The sequence below is a fragment of the Oncorhynchus kisutch genome, linkage group LG23, assembly GCF_002021735.2.
Source record: "Oncorhynchus kisutch isolate 150728-3 linkage group LG23, Okis_V2, whole genome shotgun sequence".
NCBI lineage: Eukaryota > Metazoa > Chordata > Actinopteri > Salmoniformes > Salmonidae > Oncorhynchus > Oncorhynchus kisutch.
Window position 1 is genome coordinate 465,587 of NC_034196.2, and position 21,590 is coordinate 487,176.

General features: G+C 41.6%; 1 protein-coding gene across 3 annotated transcripts in view; it reads right to left on the minus strand.

Moving 5' to 3' along the window:
* The window catches only part of mier3a (mesoderm induction early response 1, family member 3 a), a 45,301-nt gene that overhangs the window by 4,498 nt on the left and 19,213 nt on the right, over positions 1-21,590 (minus strand). For 2 of the 3 annotated variants that reach the window (XM_031802446.1, XM_031802445.1), the window contains exons 4-11: positions 21,150-21,284; positions 19,697-19,817; positions 19,171-19,244; positions 18,951-19,023; positions 18,406-18,554; positions 18,253-18,334; positions 18,077-18,171; positions 17,477-17,604 (exon numbers count right to left, since the gene is read on the minus strand). In XM_031802446.1, the coding sequence (XP_031658306.1) occupies positions 17,477-17,604; positions 18,077-18,171; positions 18,253-18,334; positions 18,406-18,554; positions 18,951-19,023; positions 19,171-19,244; positions 19,697-19,817; positions 21,150-21,284 (857 nt within the window). The remainder of the gene's footprint in view (positions 1-17,476; positions 17,605-18,076; positions 18,172-18,252; positions 18,335-18,405; positions 18,555-18,950; positions 19,024-19,170; positions 19,245-19,696; positions 19,818-21,149; positions 21,285-21,590) is intronic. The other variant, XM_031802447.1, reaches the window with a different exon arrangement.

Genomic DNA, 21,590 nt, shown 5'->3' on the forward strand with positions numbered 1-21,590 from the left:
TACACTTGAAGACAGACATCGGGGAAGCAACTGCGCTCGTCCTTAACGTTTCCGAAGCACATATATTGGAAGAACTGTCCACATTTACTTTTCTTCAGCCAACAAGATGAGTAGCCTATCGAACAGCAAAAGCATTAGCACATGTCAATCTACCATCTCCAATAGTACAAAAGTTGACCTATTCTATGCCCCAAATAAATATTCCAAACATAGTCTGGGACAGTTGTGGGATGCAATAGATCCCAAATTAATACAACCACTAGCATCAAAAAAAAGTGTTTTAAAGCTATGAGCTTGAAGCAACAGATTATCAACATTTTAAGATAAATGTTCTAATCAAATGTTTTATTCCACATAAGCGCAGCAATACACACATGGCAGTAGGCTATACGTGAACAGAGGGTTAAATACACAACAGGTAATGAATGGGACTTCGGTAGGAGTCGTGACAGATTTGGGATAGGAGCAGCAATACACACATGGCAGTAGGCTATACGTGAACAGAGGGTTAAATACACAACAGGTAATGAATGGGACTTCGGTAGGAGTCGTGACAGATTTGGGATAGGAGCAGCAATACACACATGGCAGTAGGCTATACGTGAACAGAGGGTTAAATACACAACAGGTAATGAATGGGACTTCGGTAGGAGTCGTGACAGATTTGGGATAGGAGCAGCAATACACACATGGCAGTAGGCTATACGTGAACAGAGGGTTAAATACACAACAGGTAATGAATGGGACTTCGGTAGGAGTCGTGACAGATTTGGGATAGGAGCAGCAATGCCCACAAGGCAGTAGGCTATACGTGAACAGAGGGTTAAATACACAACAGGTAATGAATGGGACTTCGGTAGGAGTCGTGACAGATTTGGGATAGGAGCAGCAATGCCCACAAGGCAGTAGGCTATACGTGAACAGAGGGTTAAATACACAACAGGTAATGAATGGGACTTCGGTAGGAGTCGTGACAGATTTGGGATAGGAGCAGCAATACACACATGGCAGTAGGCTATACGTGAACAGAGGGTTAAATACACAACAGGTAATGAATGGGACTTCGGTAGGAGTCGTGACAGATTTGGGATAGGAGCAGCAATACACACATGGCAGTAGGCTATACGTGAACAGAGGGTTAAATACACAACAGGTAATGAATGGGACTTCGGTAGGAGTCGTGACAGATTTGGGATAGGAGCAGCAATGCCCACAAGGCAGTAGGCTATACGTGAACAGAGGGTTAAATACACAACAGGTAATGAATGGGACTTCGGTAGGAGTCGTGACAGATTTGGGATAGGAGCAGCAATGCCCACAAGGCAGTAGGCTATAACCATGAATATTCCATTAGTGGAAAACCCCATTCTCAAAAGTGAGAGCAAATGTGATCATGCATGTAATGCTTTTATTATAAAAAGGTGCATTTGTCTGGTGAAAATTATCTTCCCCAAACTTGAAACTCACTCGCTGCAAATGTATGCCATTTAAAATCAGCTTTACAACGGGTGTAGAGCCTAATGTTCTTAATTTTAAGAAGTTATTTGGCCACTTTAGTTGTGATTTATTTTATATAACCAGTGTGCTTAATATTAAGTATAGTAGGTCTAGCCTATAGAAAGAAATAAATATAGTAGGTCTAGCCTATAGAAATAAATAAATAAATATAGTAGGTCTAGCCTATAGAAAGAAATAAATAAATATAGTAGGTCTAGCCTATAGAAAGAAATAAATAAATATAGTAGGTCTAGCCTATAGAAAGAAATACATAAATATAGTAGGTCTAGCCTATAGAAAGAAATAAATATAGTAGGTCTAGCCTATAGAAAGAAAGAAATATAGTAGGTCTAGCCTATAGAAAGAAATAAATATAGTAGGTCTAGCCTATAGAAAGAAAGAAATATAGTAGGTCTAGCCTATAGAAAGAAAGAAATATAGTAGGTCTAGCCTATAGAAAGAAAGAAATATAGTAGGTCTAGCCTATAGAAATAAATAAATAAATATAGTAGGTCTAGCCTATAGAAAGCTGATGGGCTCTATTAAAAATAGGAAGATCCCATCACTCTGATGTTTGAACGGGTTCAAGTCTGAGATCTGGCTAGGCCACTCAAGCACATGCAGAGACTTGTCCCAAGGCCACTCCTGCATTGTCTTGGCTGTGTGCTTAGTGTCGTTTTCCTGTTGGAAGGTGAACCTTCGCCCAGTCTCAGGTGCGGAGCGCTCTGGAGTAGGTTTTCATCAAGGATCTCTGTACTTTGCTCTGATCATCTTTTCCTTGAGCCTGACTAATCTCCCAGTCCCTACCGCTCGAAAACCTCCCCGCAGCATGATGCTGCCACCACCACGCTTCACCGTAGGGATGGTATTGGCCAGGTGATGAGCGGTGCCTAGTTTCCTCCAGACGTGACGCTTGTCATTCAGGCCAAAGAGTTCAATTTTGGTTTAATCAGAATCTTGTTTCTCGTGGTCTGAGAGTCCTTTAGGTGCCTTTTGGCAAACTCCAAGTGGGCTGTCATGTGCCTTTTACTGAGAAGGCACACTACCATAAAGACCTGATTGGTGGAGCGCTGCAGAGATTGGAGAACCTTTCAGAAGACAACCATCTCCACAGAGGAACTCTGGAGCTCTGTCAGTGTGACCATCGGGTTCTTGGTCACCTCCCTGACCAAGGCCCCTCTTCCCCGATTGCTCAGTTTGGCTGGGTGGACAGCTAAACCGAGCAATCAGGGGAGAAGGGCCTTGGTCAGGGAGGTGACCAAGAACCCGATGGTCACTCTGACAGAGCTCCAGAGTTATTCTGTGGAGATGGGAGAACCTTCCAGAAGGACAACCATCTCTGCAGCACTCCACCAATCAGGCCTTTATGGTTGACTAGTCATTAAAACTCATTTTTCAACCACTCCACGTTTTTGTCAAGTTGAATGGGAAGAACGACAGAAAGACAATGGTTGACAGAATATTCAAGTCTCACAGAAGACGGCAGACATGCTAGCTAGCCACAACGAGAACCAGAGTAGCATGGTTACATAAGAAGCCACGAACTCAAGCAAGAGAAAGAACAAAACTGACCAGGATGAAATCCTTGCAACCTCAGACACCAATTAAAAATCCACAGGAAAGATGACATTTCCATGTCTGAACTTCTCTGCAATCCAGTCCCCGTCTACTAAACAAGACGCTACGCTCTCCAAAGTGTCCGTCATAGAGTGGGCTACCGAAGAAACATCAAAGATCGATCATTTGTCAGAAACTATCAGTCAGCTACTCAAAATTGTGAGCAAGAACAAGGAAAAGATAACGTTCCTAGAGAATGAGAAACTGCAATCCCAAAATAATGAGCTGTGTGAGAATGTATACGAACTTTAAAAGATACCCTCGCGGATGGAAACATGAAAATCCAAGGGGTAAAAGAGGGAGAGGATTTTAGTGAAGCAGTCATTAATATCCTGGGAATGGTGGCACCGTGCATAAAAGATAAGCTAAGAGACGTGATCGACGTGGTACATCGACTTGGGAAACGAAGATCTGATGGACCCCCTCGCAATGTCATCTTGTGCTTAACTACGCGTCACTACAGAGACATCATCTGGAAAATGGCAAAGGGTAACAAGTTTCTGGACGAGAAGAAGCTCCGCATCAAAGAAGCTCTGATACCGCAGGATCAGATTGCCAGGGAGAAACTGTGGCCGCTTATACAGAAGGCACGACAAGAGGGAAAGAAAGCTGTGTTCAAGGGCCAACACGCGTTTATCGAAGGAAGAATGATTACTTGGTAACTCTGTTGACATTAACCAAACTGGAACTATAAGTACTGTCAAGAGTACAGTTAATGTACTGCCACAAGTAAATGTACCGTTTGAACTACACCTGATGAACACTTGCCAACTAAAAAAATAAGAAAAAAGGAAGTAAATAGATTTGTTATACTGTTAACCACCTACCTCAGCTGAGCGTAGTTTTCCATGAGAGTAATCCTCTCAAGGTTCACTGGTTTGTTTTATTGTTCACATTACTACTTCTGTTATCTAATTTGTGTTCTCTTTTTAATGCAGGAGTTCGTTTAACTCACTCAGTATCGTTAGTCTGAATGCTAGGGGTTTGAGAGATCTTACAAAAAGGAAAGCCTTATTTTTATATTGTAAACGCAGTAACGCAGATTGTCGGGTGAAAGTGATTTGACATTTTGGAAATCACAAATGGGGAGACATAGCCTATTTCAGTCATGGATCAAACCATTCTGCTGGTGTTTTGACACTTATTCACAAGTTTGAAGGTAACATTGTAGAATCCACATCTTCACAAGATGGGAGATGGGTCAAAGTAACTGTTAAACTTGACAATTCTATTTTCATCTTTTGTAATGTATCAGTGGGGCAAAAAAAGTATTTACCAGCCAACAATTGTGCACGTTCTCCTGCTTAAAAAGATGAGGCCTGTAATTTATCATCATAGGTACACTTCAACTATGACAGACAAATCACATTGTAGGATTTTTAATGAATTTATTTGCAAATTATGGTGGAAAATAAGTATTTGGTCACCTACAAACAAGATTTCTGGCTCTCACAGACCTGTAACTTCTTCTATAAGAGGCTACTCTGTCCACCACTCGTTACCTGTATTAATAGCACCTGTTTGAACTTGTTATCAGTATAAAAGACACCTGTCCACAAACTCAAACAGTCACACTTCAAACTCCACTATGGTCAAGACCAAAGAGCTGTCAAAGGACACCAGAAACAAAATTGTAGACCTGTACCAGGCTGGGAAGACTGAATCTGCAATAGGTAAGCAGCTTGGTTTGAAGAAATCAACTGTGGGAGCAATTATTAGGAAATGGAAGACATACAAGATCACCGATAATCTCCCTCGATCTGGGGCTCCACGCAAGATCTCACCCCGTGGGGTCAAAATGATCACAAGAACGGTGAGCAAAAATCCCAGAACCACACGGGGGGACCTAGTGAATGACCTGCAGAGAGCTGGGACCAAAGTAACAAAGCCTACCATCAGTAGCACTACGCCGCCAGAGACTCAAATCCTGCAGTGCCAGACGTGTCCCCCTGCTTAAGCCAGTACATGTCCAGGCCCGTCTGAAGTTTGCTAGAGAGCATTTGGATGATCCAGAAGAAGATTGGGACAATGTCATATGGTCAGATGAAACGAAAATATAAATTTTTGGTCAAACTCAACTCGTCGTGTTTGGAGGACAAAGAATGCTGAGTTGCATCCAAAGAACACCATACCTACTGTGAAGAATGGCGGTGGAAACATCATGCTTTGGGGCTGTTTTTCTGCAAAGGGACCAGGACGGCTGATCCGTGTAAAGGAAAGAATGAATGGGGCCATGTATCGTGAGATTTTGAGTGAAAACCTCCTTCCATCAGCAAGGGCATTGAAGATGAAACGTGGCTGGGTCTTTCAGCATGACAATGATCCCAAATACACTACCCGGGCAACGAAGGAGTGGCTTCGTAAGAAGCATTTCAAGGTCCTGGAGTGGCCTAGCCAATCTCCAGATCTCAACCCCATAGAAAATCTTTGGAGGGAGTTGAAAGTCTGTGTTGCCCAGCAACAGCCCCAAAACATCACTGCTCTAGAGGAGATCTGCATGGAGGAATGGGCCAAAATACCAGCAACAGTGTGTGAATACCTTGTGAAGACTTTTGACCTGTCATTGCCAACAAAGGGTATATAACAAAGTATTGAGATAAACTTTTGTTATTGACCAAATACTTATTTTCCACCATAATTTGCTAATAAATTCTGTTTATAGGTAGAAACGTTTTTTTAATTTTTATAATCAATCGTCAGGTTGTTTTTACAATATATAAATTGATAATATTTCAACCCGGACTGTAGCTTCTTCAATAGGAGAGAGCGAGAAAGAAAATGTCTGCTCCAAGCTGTTGCGCATGCAAAACGCTGCTGGCACCCAGCTATACAATGACGCGATGTGATCTTTCTCGCTCATTTTTCAAAATAAAAGCCTGAAACTATGTCTAAAGACTGTTCACAACATGTGGGAGCCATAGGAAAAGGAATCTGGTTGATATCCCTTTAAAATGGAGCGAAGGCAGGCAATGGAACAAAGTGCTTTCAGGAATAACAGCACTTCCGGGTTGGATTTTCCCCAGGTTTTCGCCTGCAATATCAGTTGTTATACTCACAGACATTATTTTGACAGTTTTGGAAACTTTAGAATGTTTTCTATCCTAATCTGCCAATTAAAATATGCATATTCTAGCTTCTGGGCCTGAGAAATAGGCAGTTTCATTTGGGTACGTTTTTCTTCCAAATTTCTAAATACTGTCCCCTACACTCAACAGGTTAAAGAAAGGAATATATACCATTATAAATGAGACTCAAACAAGATTTATGAAGGGTCCTCACATAAGCTCTAACATTTGTTTAGTCTTATACCTTATAGATTATTCAGATGCAATTGAAGCCTTTGACACAATTGAACACAAATGTATCTGTGGGTCACTTAGAATTTTCACCAAATCCAAAAGGTTTATCAATCATCATTCGCATGTTTTACAAAGATATAAATAGATTTGTGTTACTAATACTTCCAAAAGATTCAGTATCAACAGAAGTGTACGACAGGGATGCCCAAGTACGCCATTTTTATTAATTTTGGTTGTGAACTTCTCTCTCTAGATATTCTGAATAATGCAAATGTATATGGCTTAACCATTTTTAACAAATAAATCAACATTTCCCAACTGGCTGATGATACTACTCTTTTCTTAAGAGACAGGTCGCACACGCCCTTAATGCTATAACTGCATTTTCTATTGCATCAGGATTAAAACTGAATGTTTCTAAATGTGAAATATTATGTTTATTTGACTCTGACAAAATAAACAGAAAATATTCCTGTAAAGGACTGCGTTAAATATTTAGGAATACATCTGTCAAAACAACAACATTCTCTCCTAAAACAAAAATATATTTCATAATTGGCTATAAAGAGATCTTTCTATACTTGGGAGAGTACTTCTGTCCAAGGCAGAGGGACTGTCTTGTTGTGTGTACCCCTCATTATCTATTTTTGTAAATCCTGCTACTTGTAAAGAGATTAATAAGACCTTTCTTGACTTCATCTGGAAAAATAAGTCTCAAACTAAAAAAAGTCAGTCCTTTCTAAAAGAGCTGAAGGCGGTCAGCAAGTGTTGGATTTTGTTGACATAAACACTTTCAAGTTGGTTGAAAAGATGTTTGATAAATACTGATTCAATATGGTATTTCATTTCAAATAATGTGTTTAATAAATTGGGAGGTAATTCAGAAATGTAATTATATTCCTGAAAGATGAACCACTAAATTGGCTAGGTTTCACCAACAAGCTTTAATGGCCTGGAAAATATGTTTTCTGCACAATTCTTCCCCACATAAAGCTCTTTTGTGGAATAATTCAGACATAACTAAGGAATAAGTCTTTGTTCTACCCCAGTTGGCGTGAGGAATATAGACTTTGTTCTTGATGTTTTCGACAACAAGGGTAATATTCTCACATATGAACAATTTATAACATTGAAAGAGTTTCCAATACCTTTCAGAGAGTTTATTTCTATGATCAAAGCCGTTCCCAGTGGTCTAACTACACTAATGAAGTTTATCCAGAACTCAGATTGGATTGGGCTTACTTGAGAAATCTTGTTGCAAAAAATATATGAAAAACAAATTCTTCATTCACAAAACCAACTCAAAACTGAGTTTATTTTCAGCAAACGTAACATGTGTAAATATTAGTATGAACATAACAAGATTCAACAACTGAGAAAAACTGAACAAGTTCCACAGACATAGAATAACATGTCCCTGAACAAAGGGGGGGGGGGGTCAAAAACAAAAGTAACAGTCAGTATCTGGTGGCCACCAGCTGCAGTAAGTACTCCTCATGAACTGTACCAGATTTGCCAGTTCTTGCTGTGAGATGTTACCCCACTCTTCCATAAAGGCACCTGCAAGTTCCCAGATGTTTCTGGGGGGAATGGCCCTAGCCTTCACCCTCCGATCCAACAGGTCCTAGAAGTGCTCAATGGGATTGAGATCCAGGCTCTTCGCTGGCCATGGCAGAACACTGACATTCCTGTCTTGCAGGAAATCAGCCATACTGCTCGTTCTGTGAGTGGTGCATTGTCATGCTGACGGGTCACTTCAGGATAAGCCTGCAGAAAGGGTACCACAAGCCTGCAGAATGGGTACCACATGAGGGAGGAGGATGTCTTCCCTGTAACACACAGCTTTAAGATTGCCTGCAATGACAACACGCTCAGTCCGATGATGCGGTGACACACCGCCCCAGACCATGACAGATCCTCCACATCGATCCCGCTCCATAGAACACTCATTCCTTCGATGATAAACGTGAATCCGACCATCACCCCTTGTGAGAGAAAACCGTGACTTGTCAGTGAAGATCACTTTTAGCCAGTCCTGTCTGGTCCAGCGACGGTGGGTTTGTGCCCATAGGCGACATTGTTTCCGGTGATATCTGGTGAGGACCTGCCTTGAATTAGGCCTACAAGCCCCCAGTCCAGCCTCTCTCAGCCTATTGCAGACAGTCTGAGCACTGATGGCGGGATTGTGCGTTCCTGGTGTAACTTGGGCAGTTGTTGCCATCCTGTACCTGACCTGCAGGTGTGATATTCGGATGTACCGATCCTATGCAGGTGTTGTTACACGTGGTCTACCACATTGCAATTTATTGCCCTGGCCACATCTGCAGTCCTCATGCCTCCTTGCAGCATGCCTAAGGCACGTTCACATAGATGAGCAGGGACCTTGGGCATCTTTCTTTTGGTGTTTTTCAGAGTGAGTAGAAAGGCCTCTGTGTCCTAAGTTTTCGTAACTGACCTTAATTGCCTACCGTCTGTCTGTAAGCTGTTAGGGTCTTAATGACTGTTCCACAGATGCATGTTCATTAAACAAGCATGGGAAACAGTGTTTAAACCCTTACACAATGAAGATCTGTGAAGTTATTTGGATTTTTACTAATTATCTTTGAAAGACAGGGTCCTGAAAAAGTGACGTTTCTTTCTTTTCTGAGTATATAAGCCACTACTGATATAAACCTTAATTTATAGTCAAGCAAAATTTCACCAATTATTTAAACTGGCATATCGGCTGCTGACTGGTCGAGTAACCTCTCTGCCAGGAAGTCCTTCATAAGGATTAGTGACACAGCCAATAAATACATCGCCATCCAGACAGATTGACTGGATGTAACACAGCCACCATCCGCTGGGATTTTGTGCTGTATCACCACCATCCCTCTACAACACACACACAATTATCTGGCAGCATTCCCACTCACACCAGTTTATGTTTGCCTACGCCGACCCTCTAGCTGACGTTACTGTTTCGAGAACGAACTCTGATCAGGGACAACGACCGGCTCAAACATGAACGGCTTCAGTAGTTTTATTTGCTCCCTAGCTAACATTATTTCATTCTCTGTAATAAACTCATTATCAGACTCGGAGGTACTCTGTAAATTCAGCCATTTTTGGGAGTCTCCTGCCAGTGACACAATGCCAATATGGCGATTTACAGTTAGCTTGCTTTCTAAATCATAGTGTTTCCATTGCCCTTTAAAATGGAAGAGGTTTGAACCACCAAGACTCTTCCAAGAGCTGACAGCCCGACCAAACCGGGCGGGGAAGAGAACCCGAGAACCCAGAGCTCCAGAGTTCCTCTGTGGAGATGGGAGAACCTTCCAGAAGGACAACCATCTCTGCACCAATTAGGCTTTTATTGTAGAGTGGCCAGATGGAAGCCACTCCTCAGTAAAAGGCACGTACAGGCCGCTTAGAGTTTGCCAAAAGGCACCTAAGGGCCTCAGACCATGAGAAACAAGATTCTCTGGTCTAATGAAACCAAGATTGAACTCTTTGACCTGAATGCCAAGCATCACATTAAATCAAATTTGATTAGTCACATGCGCCAAATACAACAGGTGTAGTAGACCCTACAGTGAAATGCTTACTTACGAGCCCCTAACAGACAGTGCAGTTTCAAAAAATATGGATAAGACATCATCTGGAGGAAACCAGGCACTGCTCATCACCTGGCCAATAACATTCCTACGGTTAAGCATGGTGGTGGCAGCATCATGCTGTGGGGATGTTTTTCAGTGGCAGGGCATGGGAGACTAGTCAGGATCAAGGGGAAGATGAACAGAGCAAAGTACAGAGGGATCCTTGATGAAAACCTGCTCCAGATTCCTCAGGACCTAAGACTGGGGCGAAGGTTCACCTTCCAATAGGACAACAACCCTAAGCACACAGCCAAGGCAATGCAGGAGTGGCTTTGGGAAAAGTCTCTGAATGTCCTTGAGCGGCCCAGCCAGAGCCCGAACATCTCTGGAGAGAACTGAAAATAGCTGTGCAGCGACACACCCCATCCAACCTGACAGAGCTTGAAAGGATCTGCAGAGAAGAATGGGAAAAACTCCCCAAATACAGGTGTGCCAAGCTTGTAGCGTCATACCCAAGAAGACTTGAAGCTGTAATTGCTGCTAAAGGTGCTTCTACAAAGTACTGAGTAAAGGGTCTGAACACTTACGTAAATGTGATCAAATGTATTTATAATACATTTCCCAAAATCTTTACAATTCTGTTTTTGCTTTGCCACTATGGGGTATTTTGTGTAGATTAAGGTAACAATTTTTAATCAATTTTAGAATAAGGCTGTAACGTATCAAAATGTGGAAAAAGTGAAGTGGTCTGAATACTTTCCGAATGCACTGTAGTTGATTTGATTAAAACACATAGCCTGTTTGTTTTAATAAAATCAACTGTGTCTATATATTGAAAAATACACATTTAAAATTGAGCAATCGATTGGTCGAAGAACAGAATTTATTGGACGAACATTTATTTTTTCTATAAAAAAATTTAAAAATTGGGGACAACCCTAGACCAGGTTTCCAATGGCAAAACATTTATCAAAGTGGGCAGAACAAGCAAGGAGGTGGGCAGAGCCAAGAATGAGTTAGTGAGATCCTATTGGTGTGTTTCAGCATTTATTTGCATATTTCTGTTAGGGAATACCTACTATGAAGTGTGGGTGTGCAATAACGCAATTCGCCCTTTTTACTTTGGCAAAGTCTACAAAACGCAGTCCACCATGTTACAGATTCTAGTTTTGGAAACAGAAAATTGAATGGAAATGTTTCATTGATGAGAAAATTTGCAGAATGTCGGCCAAAATCCATATCGTTCCATCTTCTCCCACTGCCGGCCACTGGGCTTCCTCTCATCACCATATTTTGTAGTGAGTGGAAAAGCCAACTGGATGCTTCACATTTATAAATTCGGTGAAATATCTGGCGCATCTGTGGTTCAACTGTTTAACCCATCAGAACCAAAAATAAGCTAAACAATGTCAATGTAAACAAACACTGTATAGCTTCAAAACATGATTAATACTATCATTAATTTGATCTCATGGTTGGTCAGTCCTTGCATCCCATAAGTCAGTCTATGAATTTAAGAGTGGTTACATTTCTCTAGGCCCATCCCTAAGAGGTTTATCCAAAAAGGTGGCAGGTTGGTTGCCTTGTTTGACCTGCAGATTGGCCCCTCAAAGTTTAGTTTGTGCATCTTTAACTTTTTTACACCATCTTCAAAAACAGCAGAAAATGATAATTTGGGTTATTGAAAAGATTAACAGCAGTTTATATGTGAAAAGTATTTCTTACACTATGCTTGTTTTGTCAAACTGAAATTAGGCAAACAACTTTCACCGTAAAGCCTTTTTGAAATCTGACACAACGGTTGGATTAACAAGAAGTTAATCTTTAAGACGATGTAGAACACTTGTATGTTTTATGAATCTTTAAGACGATGTAGAACACTTGTATGTTTTATGAATTTTTATAATGAGTATTTCTGTTTTTGAATTTGGCGCACTGCAATTTCACTGGATGTTGGCCAGGTGGGACGCTAGCGTCCCACATACCCTGGAGAGGTTTTAACTACAAAAGCTAGTTACGACACAACCCATATTGTTCCTCCAAAGACATTGCAACAATACTTCATTGGGTCGTTCCACAAAATTAGTGCCTTTTGCATCCTTTTGATATTTTAAGTAGAGAATATATACCAATATAGAATTTTAAAAGCCTGTTATATTAAATTAAGTGCCCTTTAATATTGACCAGATGGAGAACTCAAAATCAGATTTTTGGTGTGGAAAACTGAACATAAACACACCAACCCTGTTACCCATAGATAGACAGGCTACAAATGTCTTAATAACTTAATAACTGTGAATCTTGCACTCAATTGCCACTCCACAAAACAACCTTCCATTCCCTGTGTCACAAGGGGACTTATGGTTGATTTAAGAAGAAATGTTCAACCCTATTGTTCAACCCTGTTACTGGTGTTACCAAGTTACACTTCTCAAAAGGCACCAAAATGGTGGAATGACCGATGTTCTCACTGTTTTCGGGGCACTGAGCAAATTTCAGGTCTGGTGAGTGCAAATTAACGCTGTGATAATGGCGCCGGAGGGGATGGCTCCTAACCAACTGCTATTTTTTTTGTTTTTTTTCACCACTCATTTTGTACATAATGTTACTGCTACCATCTCTTATGACCGAAAAGAGCTCCTGGACAGCGATTAAGCACCTCGAACTGGAGTAAGTTTTTTTCTTTAAGGAGTCCGAAGGATCTACTGCTTCCCCGAGACCAAGCCCAAATCCCCGTCATTCGTGTGAGGAAAAGACGTAAATACAGGGGGCAGAGGTCTGGGTGCCGTGTGTGAACTCGCCGGTGAGTGAGTAAACCACCACTACCCTCGGTATTATAGGCCAATGTGCAACCATTGGAAAACAAACGGGATGATCTACGATTAAGACTATACTACCAACGGAACACTAAAAACTTCTTATGTTTCTGTTTCACAGACTTGGCTGAACGACGACACGGATAATAGAGCTGGCTGGCTTCTCAGTGTTTCGGCAGGACAGAGCAGCTACGTCTGGTAAGACGAGGGGTGGGGGTGTGTGTGTGTGTGTGTGTAACTGCTGTTGCGCAATGTCTAATATTAAAGACGTTTTGAGGTATTGCACGCCTGAAGTAAAACACCTCATGATAAGCTGTAGACCACACCATCTATATTACTCGTAGCCATCCATTTACCACCACAAACCGATGCTGGCACTAAGACCACACTCAACGAGCTACAGTTGAAGTCGGAAGCTTACATACACTTAGATTGGAGTCATCAAAACTCGTTTTTCAACCACTCCACAAATGTCTTGTTAACAAACTATCGTTTTGGCAAGTCGGTTAGGACATCTACTTTGTGCATTGCAAGTCATTTTTCCAACAACAGACAGAATTTCCCTTACAATTCAATGTATCACAATTCCAATGGGTCAGAAGTTTACATACATTAAGTTAACTGCCTTTAAACAGCTTGGAAAATTCCAGAAAATTATGTCATGGCTTTAGAAGCTTCTGGTTGACTCAAATGACAAAATCAATTAGCCTATTGGAGGTGTAACTGTGGATGTATTTCAAGGCCTACCTTCAAACTCAGTGCCTCTTTGCTTGACATCATGGGAAAATCAAAAGAAATCAGCCAAAGAATTGTAGACCCCCACAAGTCTGGTTCATCCTTGGGAGCCATTTCCAAATGCCTGAAGGTACCACATTCATCTGTACAAACAATAGTAAGCAAGTATAAACACCATGGGACCACGCAGATGTCATACCGCTCAGGAAGGATATGCGTTGTCTCCTATAGATAAACGTACTTTGGTGCGAAAAGTGCAAATCAATCCCAGAACAACAGCAAAGGACCTTGTGAAGACGCTGGAGGAAACGGGTACAAAAGTATCTATATCCACAGTAAAATGAGTCCTATATCGACACAACCTGAAAGGCCGCTCAGCAAGGAAGAAGCCACTGCTCCAAAACCACCATAAAAAAAGCCAGACTACAGTTTGAAACTGTACATGGGGACAAAGATCATACTTTTTGGAGAAATGTAATCTGGTCATTTAGAACTGTTCGGCCATAATGACTATGGTTATGTTGGGAGGAGAAAGGGGAGGCTTGCAAGCCAAAGAACACCATCCCAACCGCGAAGCACAGGGGTGGCAGCATCATATTGTGGGGGTGCTTTGATGCAGGAGAGACTGCAGCAAAATAGAAATAGACAAAATAGATGGCATCATGAGGAAAGAAAATTATGTGGATATATTGAAGCAACATCAAGACATCAGTCAGGAAGTTAAAGCTTGGTTGCAAATGGGTCTTCCAAATGGACATGACCCCAAGCATGCTTCCAAAGTTGTGGCAAAATGGCTTAAGGACAACAATGTCAAGGTATTGGAGTGCCCATCACAAAGCCCTGACCTCAAGCCTAAAGAAAAGTTGTGGGCAGAACTGAAAAAGTGTGTGCGAGCAAGGAGGCCTACAAACCTGACACCAGCTCTGACATGAGGAATGGGCCAAAATTCACTTATTGTGGGAAGCTTGTGGAAGGCTACCCGAAATGTTTGACCCAAGTTAAACGACTTAAAGGCAATGTTACCAAATACCAATTGAGAGTATGTAAACTTCTGACCCACTGGGAATGTGATGAAAGAAATAAAAGCGGAAATCAATCCTTCTCTACTATTATTCTGACATTGCATTCTTAAAATAAAATGGTGTTCCTAACTGACCTAAGACAGGTTATTTTTACTAGGATTAAATGCCACCCGGGAGGCCCTAGACTGGAATATTTTACAGGATTCATCCAATGACATTGAGGAGTATACCACCTCAGTCACCGGCTTCATCAATAAGTGCATCAACGACGTCATCTCAACAGTCATCGTACGTACATTTCCCAAACAGAAGCCATGGATTATCGGCAAAATCCTCACAGGCTAGAGCTGCCGCGTTCAAGGAGCGGGACACTAATCCGGACACTTATAAGAAATCGCGCTATGCCCTCAGACAAACGTCAAACAGGAAAAGTGTCAATACAGGATTAAGATTGAATCTTACTACACAGGCTCTGACGCTCGTCAGATGTGGCCGGGCTTGAAAACTATTACGGACTACAAAGGGAACCCTACCAGACGAGCTAAATGCCTTTTATGCTCGCTTTGAGGTAAGCGACACTGAAGCACGCATGAGAGCACCGAAGGTAACCTGCCGAAATGATTACTGCCCCATAGCACTCACGTCTGTAGCCATGAAGTGCTTTGAAAGGCTGGTCATGGCTCACATCAACACCATCATGCCAGAAACCCTAGACCCACTAATTCACATACCGTCCCAACAGAGCCACAGATGAAGCAATTGCACTCCCCACTACCCTTTCCCACCTGGACAAATGGAACACCTATATGAGAATGCTGTTTATTAAGTGTCCATGACACCAAACTATCATGGTCCAAACACACCAAGACAGTTTTGAAGAGGGCACACCACCTTTCCCCCCCCCCCCAGGATACTGAAAACATTTGGCATGGGACCACAGATCATCAAAAAGTTCTACAGCGTTGAGATGCACCTTGCCAGTTGCATCATTGCCTGGTATGGAAACTGCTCGGTATCTGACCATAAGGCACAAGAGAGGGTAGTGTGTACAGCCTAGTGCATCACCGGGGCCACGCTTCCAACCATCCAGGACGAGACGGTGTCAAAGGAAGGCCCTAAAAATTGTCAAAGACTCCAGTCTCCCAAGTCATAGAATGTTCTCTGTTACTGCACGGCAAGCAGTACCGGAGAGCCAAGTCTAGGATCAAAAGGTTCCTTAACAGCTTCTACCCCAAGCCATAAGACTGCTGAACTAAACTAATCAAATGGCCACCCAGACTATTTACATTGACCCCTACTCGCCGTTTATTATCTAAAGTCACTTTACAAATTACCTCGACTAACCTAACCTGTACCCCCGCACATTGACTCGGTAACACATTTCTAAAGTCACTTTACAAATTACCTCGACTAACCTAACCTGTACCCCCGCACATTGACTCGGTAACACATTTCTAAAGTCACTTTACAAATTACCTCGACTAACCTAACCTGTACCCCCGCACATTGACTCGGTAACACATTTCTAAAGTCACTTTACAAATTACCTCGACTAACCTAACCTGTACCCCCGCACATTGACTCGGTAACACATTTCTAAAGTCACTTTACAAATTACCTCGACTAACCTAACCTGTACCCCCGCACATTGACTCGGTAACACATTTCTAAAGTCACTTTACAAATTACCTCGACTAACCTAACCTGTACCCCCGCACATTGACTCGGTAACACATTTCTAAAGTCACTTTACAAATTACCTCGACTAACCTAACCTGTACCCCCGCACATTGACTCGGTAACACATTTCTTGTGTTGCTTTTTTTGGGGGGGAATTGATTAGATTTTTTAATTTTTAATTTTACTTTTGTTTATTTAGTAAATATTTTATTAACTCTATTTCTTGAACTGCATTGATGGTTAAGGGCTTGTAAGTAAGCACTTCATGGCACATGTGACAAATAAAATTTGATTTGAAAATGCTGTGCAACTTCCTGTGATTGTTTACTGTGAACACTGAGGCTGTACCCGCTTTAGTTAGTTTGAACAGTGGCCAAGTAGGCTACTGTGACTATTTGATCATGATGTAGGCCTAACAGAGTGGCCTACCATCAAAAACAATTGATACAATACAGTAGCAGCAAATGTGTGGTGTTCAATGTACTTTTGAAAAAAAAAAGACATCCAGGGCTTAACATTAACCTGATTATCCACTTGTCCTTCAGACAAGAGCACATTGTGTGCTCTTGTAGGAAGCAACCACTCCACCATTGTTGACTAGAAATTAGCTATAACTGGGCTAACTCACTAACTAGCAAAGAATATGAACAAAGCTCTCACAACTACTCACTGCCGCTCATGCTGTAAACACAATCCAGTTCAAAGTGAATGGCACATATCCATACTGTATATGGCAATGGCTATTTGCATATAGTGCCTACTGCAGCTCTGATTGGTTATGAAACACCGGTCTGTGTCGAGTACGGGCCCGAGTCGTGCTTGTCAATGCAATAGAACCCTAAACCAATGCCCTCTGCCTACAATAAAATCTCTTGCACAGTTAGTTTTGCATACCATACCAAGTCTTTGCATAGCTCATTTTGTTTCGGTATGTTACATTGAAAGTGCCTATTGCATTGATTCGAGCACAATTCCCACAGCAGAGCGAAACGTTGATAGTGTTAACTAAAGGGGAAAACTCTAGAAAGTTGAGCGAAATTTAATCTCGTGCTTCTCGGCGTGGGCTTGTATTGCTTCTGCGCAGCGGTCCAAGGGGAGCTGCGTGCCTGTGCGCAGCTTAGAGGGAACATTGGGAATGATCCCATTGTACTTTGGCAGAAGAGAGGGAAAGACACTTTCTGGGTTAACATCAGACAAAATGCGAGGTCAATCCATGACAAAGGGGCACTCACGTTACACCAGGGTAGCTGCTATACTTCTTTTTCCCAAACCGGTTCTGTTGGACAAAGAAGTCAAATCGTTCCGACTTTTTCCACATGTAGTAGAAGGCGACACATTCAGCGACTGTCCTTGTATTCACCTGAAGGAGAAAGAGTAGGTGAAGGGTTAAATGGAGAGATGTATCAAGTCCTGTATCAATAACATGACTGGCATTGAACAACAATATCCCCATTTCATCTAGAGTAGAATCTCAAAAGCTACAAAACTCAGGGCTGGTTTTCCAGACTAAGCCTAGTCTTTGGGGGGAAAAAAACAGTTCCTATGGAGATCATCCATTGAGCATGATTTTTGGTTCAGAAACAGGCGTAATGTGTATGGGAAACTAGTCCTCAGTTACCAACTGAACAGGCAATATAAATGCAAAGAAAGAAGCTATAAAACACAGATGTACAAATTCTGGACAATTGATAAGTAAACATGTAAATATGGAATGGTTTGTTTGTTTTTAAATTAATTTCAAAGTTATAGATATTTCAGTGTTCCCGAACGACCTCCATTCCCGACATCATTGTATCTTTGAAGTCCTACTGTCTTGATAAGACTGGTCTTACCTTATGTTTCTGGATGAGGTGAAAGTTCTTCTCATAAAGGAGGAGCGCAAGTTCAAAGTTTCTGCATTCTTCTTCTGACCAGGGAGGCATTTCACCTGAAATCAAAAAGGTGGAACATTTGTTTTTTACTCCACTGTTTTAATACAATATGAATGTGTGTAAAAATGTCAACTTACCCTCAGAGGACTTTTCACTCCGGCGATAACGCTCCAGTGCATCATGGACGGTGTAGTTACACTTCACAAGCTCATACAAGGCCTTGGGAGGGACAAATAACACTAATCAGTTAAGAGAGCTAGAGAGCAAGAGAGCAAGAAAGAAAAATGTACCTGCTCGTTGTCTTGAACGAGACCATTCTCCATCGCAGGCCCCACCTTCCCATTAACTACTAGGGCGGAAGTGTCATGCAGGAAGTCTTTCACCGTCTGCTCCGGCAGGGCATCGGGTTGCCACAGCAACTGGTCTTCATTCTCATACACTAGGAGGATACATTTTTAGACAAGGGTCAACACTGTTCCCCTCAGCTCATCTCCTGTGGTCAACACTGTTCCCCTCAGCTCATCTCCTGTGGTCAACACTGTTCCCCCTCCTGTGGGCAACACTTGGAAGCTTTGAAGGAAGTTTCCTACCTTTACATCCTATCTGTTGAATATGACGTTACATACAGTATATTGAGCAAATAGCAAATCAAGTAAACTGATATCTGTTCAACATCTGAACATTGAATTTCACCACTTCAAAAGCTAATACAATGCCTTGGAAAGGACAAAAACTAAATCTATTTAAATTCAGAGTTGATCTTCAAGAGAGCTAGAGTGAGTGGAGTGTGCGAGAGAAATTCTAAATGTATATTTGGTATCTCACATACACTGACCTTTTTCATTGGCATCGTAGTAAGAGACAAGGGCAGGGATTTCAGCTTGATACTGGGACCCGACCATGATTTCCTTTGAAATCAGATTTTTTTAAATTAGTTAATTTAAATACCATTATGTTGACATTTGCAGTGTAACAAGCCATCCACGTGTCATGAGCCTCATCTACTAGGAGTTGGTGGAGGAATGATTGATCATGAGAAGCACTGAAATACACACCTTCCTGGTGTCCTCAGGACACACACCATCTTCCTCACCCTCCGATTCCTTGTCTCCATCGTAAATAGCATTAGCTAGAGAAGCAGATAGTGGAAGGTGAGGGAAGTAAATGGGACTGCAGTGCATAGGGGGTGTCAACTTAAACTGTGAAACAGCGATACGAGCAGCAGTATGAAACAAAAAATATTGCAGAAACATGATACAGGAGACCACACTTGTTAGCACCCACACAGAGCATCTGCACACACATGGGAGTGATAGCTGCATGGAAACAACAGTGGAGGAGATTAGCCTCTCACTTCTCGTTGTTGCCAAAGTCGGCTCGATATGCTACTTCCCGAAATTTTTATCGCGGACACTACCATTACCACAAACCTTTTACATTAGGACTTAAATCTCACAATATATTTCAGGTTGCTAAATGCACTGATGTCAGATGATGCATGCCAGTGGTAGCATTATAGGGAAACAAAAAGGAAGACCTTCCACAGTTCAAGGAAGTGAATGATGCCAATGTTAAACTTACAACGTAGTGTTCTGGGGAAGAAATCACTGGTTTCATGGGATGTCACCGAGGGTGTGAGGTCATCAGCTGAGGACTGCGTTTCTTCATCGTCACCTGACAGAAGATCTTTTGCTATTTCTTCCTGATTAAAATACACCAATAAGTCAATACATACACTACAAGGCAAACATTTTAGAACACCTGTTCATTTGTACTATTTTCTACATTGTAGAATAATAGTGTAGACATCAAAACTACAAAATAACACATGGAATCATGTAGTAACCAAAAAAAAAGACAAATCAAAACATACTTTATATTTGAGATTCTTCAAAAAAAAATTTTTTTTTTAAATATATAAAATACTAAAAAATAAAAAAATCGCCCTTCGCACACTCTTGGCATTCTCCCAGGTTCATGAGGTAGTCACCTGGAATCCATTTCAATTAACAGGTGTGCCTTGTTGGAAAGAAATTCCTTGTTGGAAAGAAATCTGTCCTTCGGTCTGGAGTCCAAATTGGAGATTTCCGGTTCCAACCGCCGTGTTTTCGTGAGACGCAATGTGGGTGAACGAATGATCTCTGCATGTGTATTTCCCACCATAAAGCATGGAGGTGGAGTTATGCTGTGGGGGTGCTTTACTGTTGACACGGTCAGAGATTTCTTTAGAATTCAAGGCACACTTAACCAGCATGGCTACCACAGCATTCTGCAGCGATACGCCAGCCCATCTGGTTTGGACTATTATTTGTTTTCCCACTGGACAACAACCCAACACATCTCCAGGCTGTGTAAGGGCTATTTGACCAAGAAGGAGAGTAGTGGAGTGCTGCATCAAATGACCTGGTCTCCACAATCACCCGACTTCAACCAAATTGAGATGGTTTGGGATGAGTTGGACCGCAGAGTGAAGGAAAGGCAGCCAACAAGTTCTCAGCATATGTGAGAACTCCTTCAAGACTGTTGGGAAAGCATTCCAGGTGATGCTGGTTGAGAGAATGCCAAGAGTGTGCAAAGCTGTCATCAAGGCAAAGGGTGGCTATTTGAAGAATCTCAAATATATATTTTTTTGGTTACTACATGATTCCATATGTGTTTTTTCATAGTTGTGATGTCTTCACTATTATTCTACAATGTATAAAATAGTACAAATAAAGAAACACACTTGAATGACTAGGTGTTCTAAAACTTTTGACCGGTAGTGTATATAATACATTAAAACAATGGTTTCGCTGAAACCTTTGGAAAAAGAGTGAAGTAGGAATACAATGTTCAGGATGTCATCACAATGACACCCCCAGCATCCAACAGTGAATCCGAGGCAAATTATTTTAAAAAGGAAAGCCCTCTCACAACCTACTAACAATTTGTTTACAAATATGTTTTCACTGCAGGCGGGATAACTTTTCCAAGTGAATGGAAATATTACAGAAGACGAAGTCCAACGTACAAAATTGACACGGTGCTTACTTACTTTATCTAATGTCATATCAGGTAGCTCGTCCGTAAGTTCAACAGAAGAGCCGCCCACACTGGACCCTCCAGCGGTGCCAATTGATGCTTCGTATCTATACATAGCCAGCAGCTCCTCCAGTGGCATGTTGCCCTCCTGAATGATTAAAGATTACTTGATTTTGTTTTACAAATCATAACAAACAAAAGTTCATGCATAACAGTTAGGAAGATTTATGACAGAATGTTAACATAATAAAATGGACAGTTCACTCAATACAAATTCATCTGGTTTCCCACACCGTGGCTGCTGTCAATCCACTGAGTCAGCCTTTCTAGCATTTTCTTGTACAGAGCGAAGCTAGTATTGTATTGAGGGGAGTTGTATCGGCCATTAATTATAGCCTGTTCAAAACTTCCAGTTGATCAACTATCCCATGTTAGCAAGGTAAGTTAGGTTAAC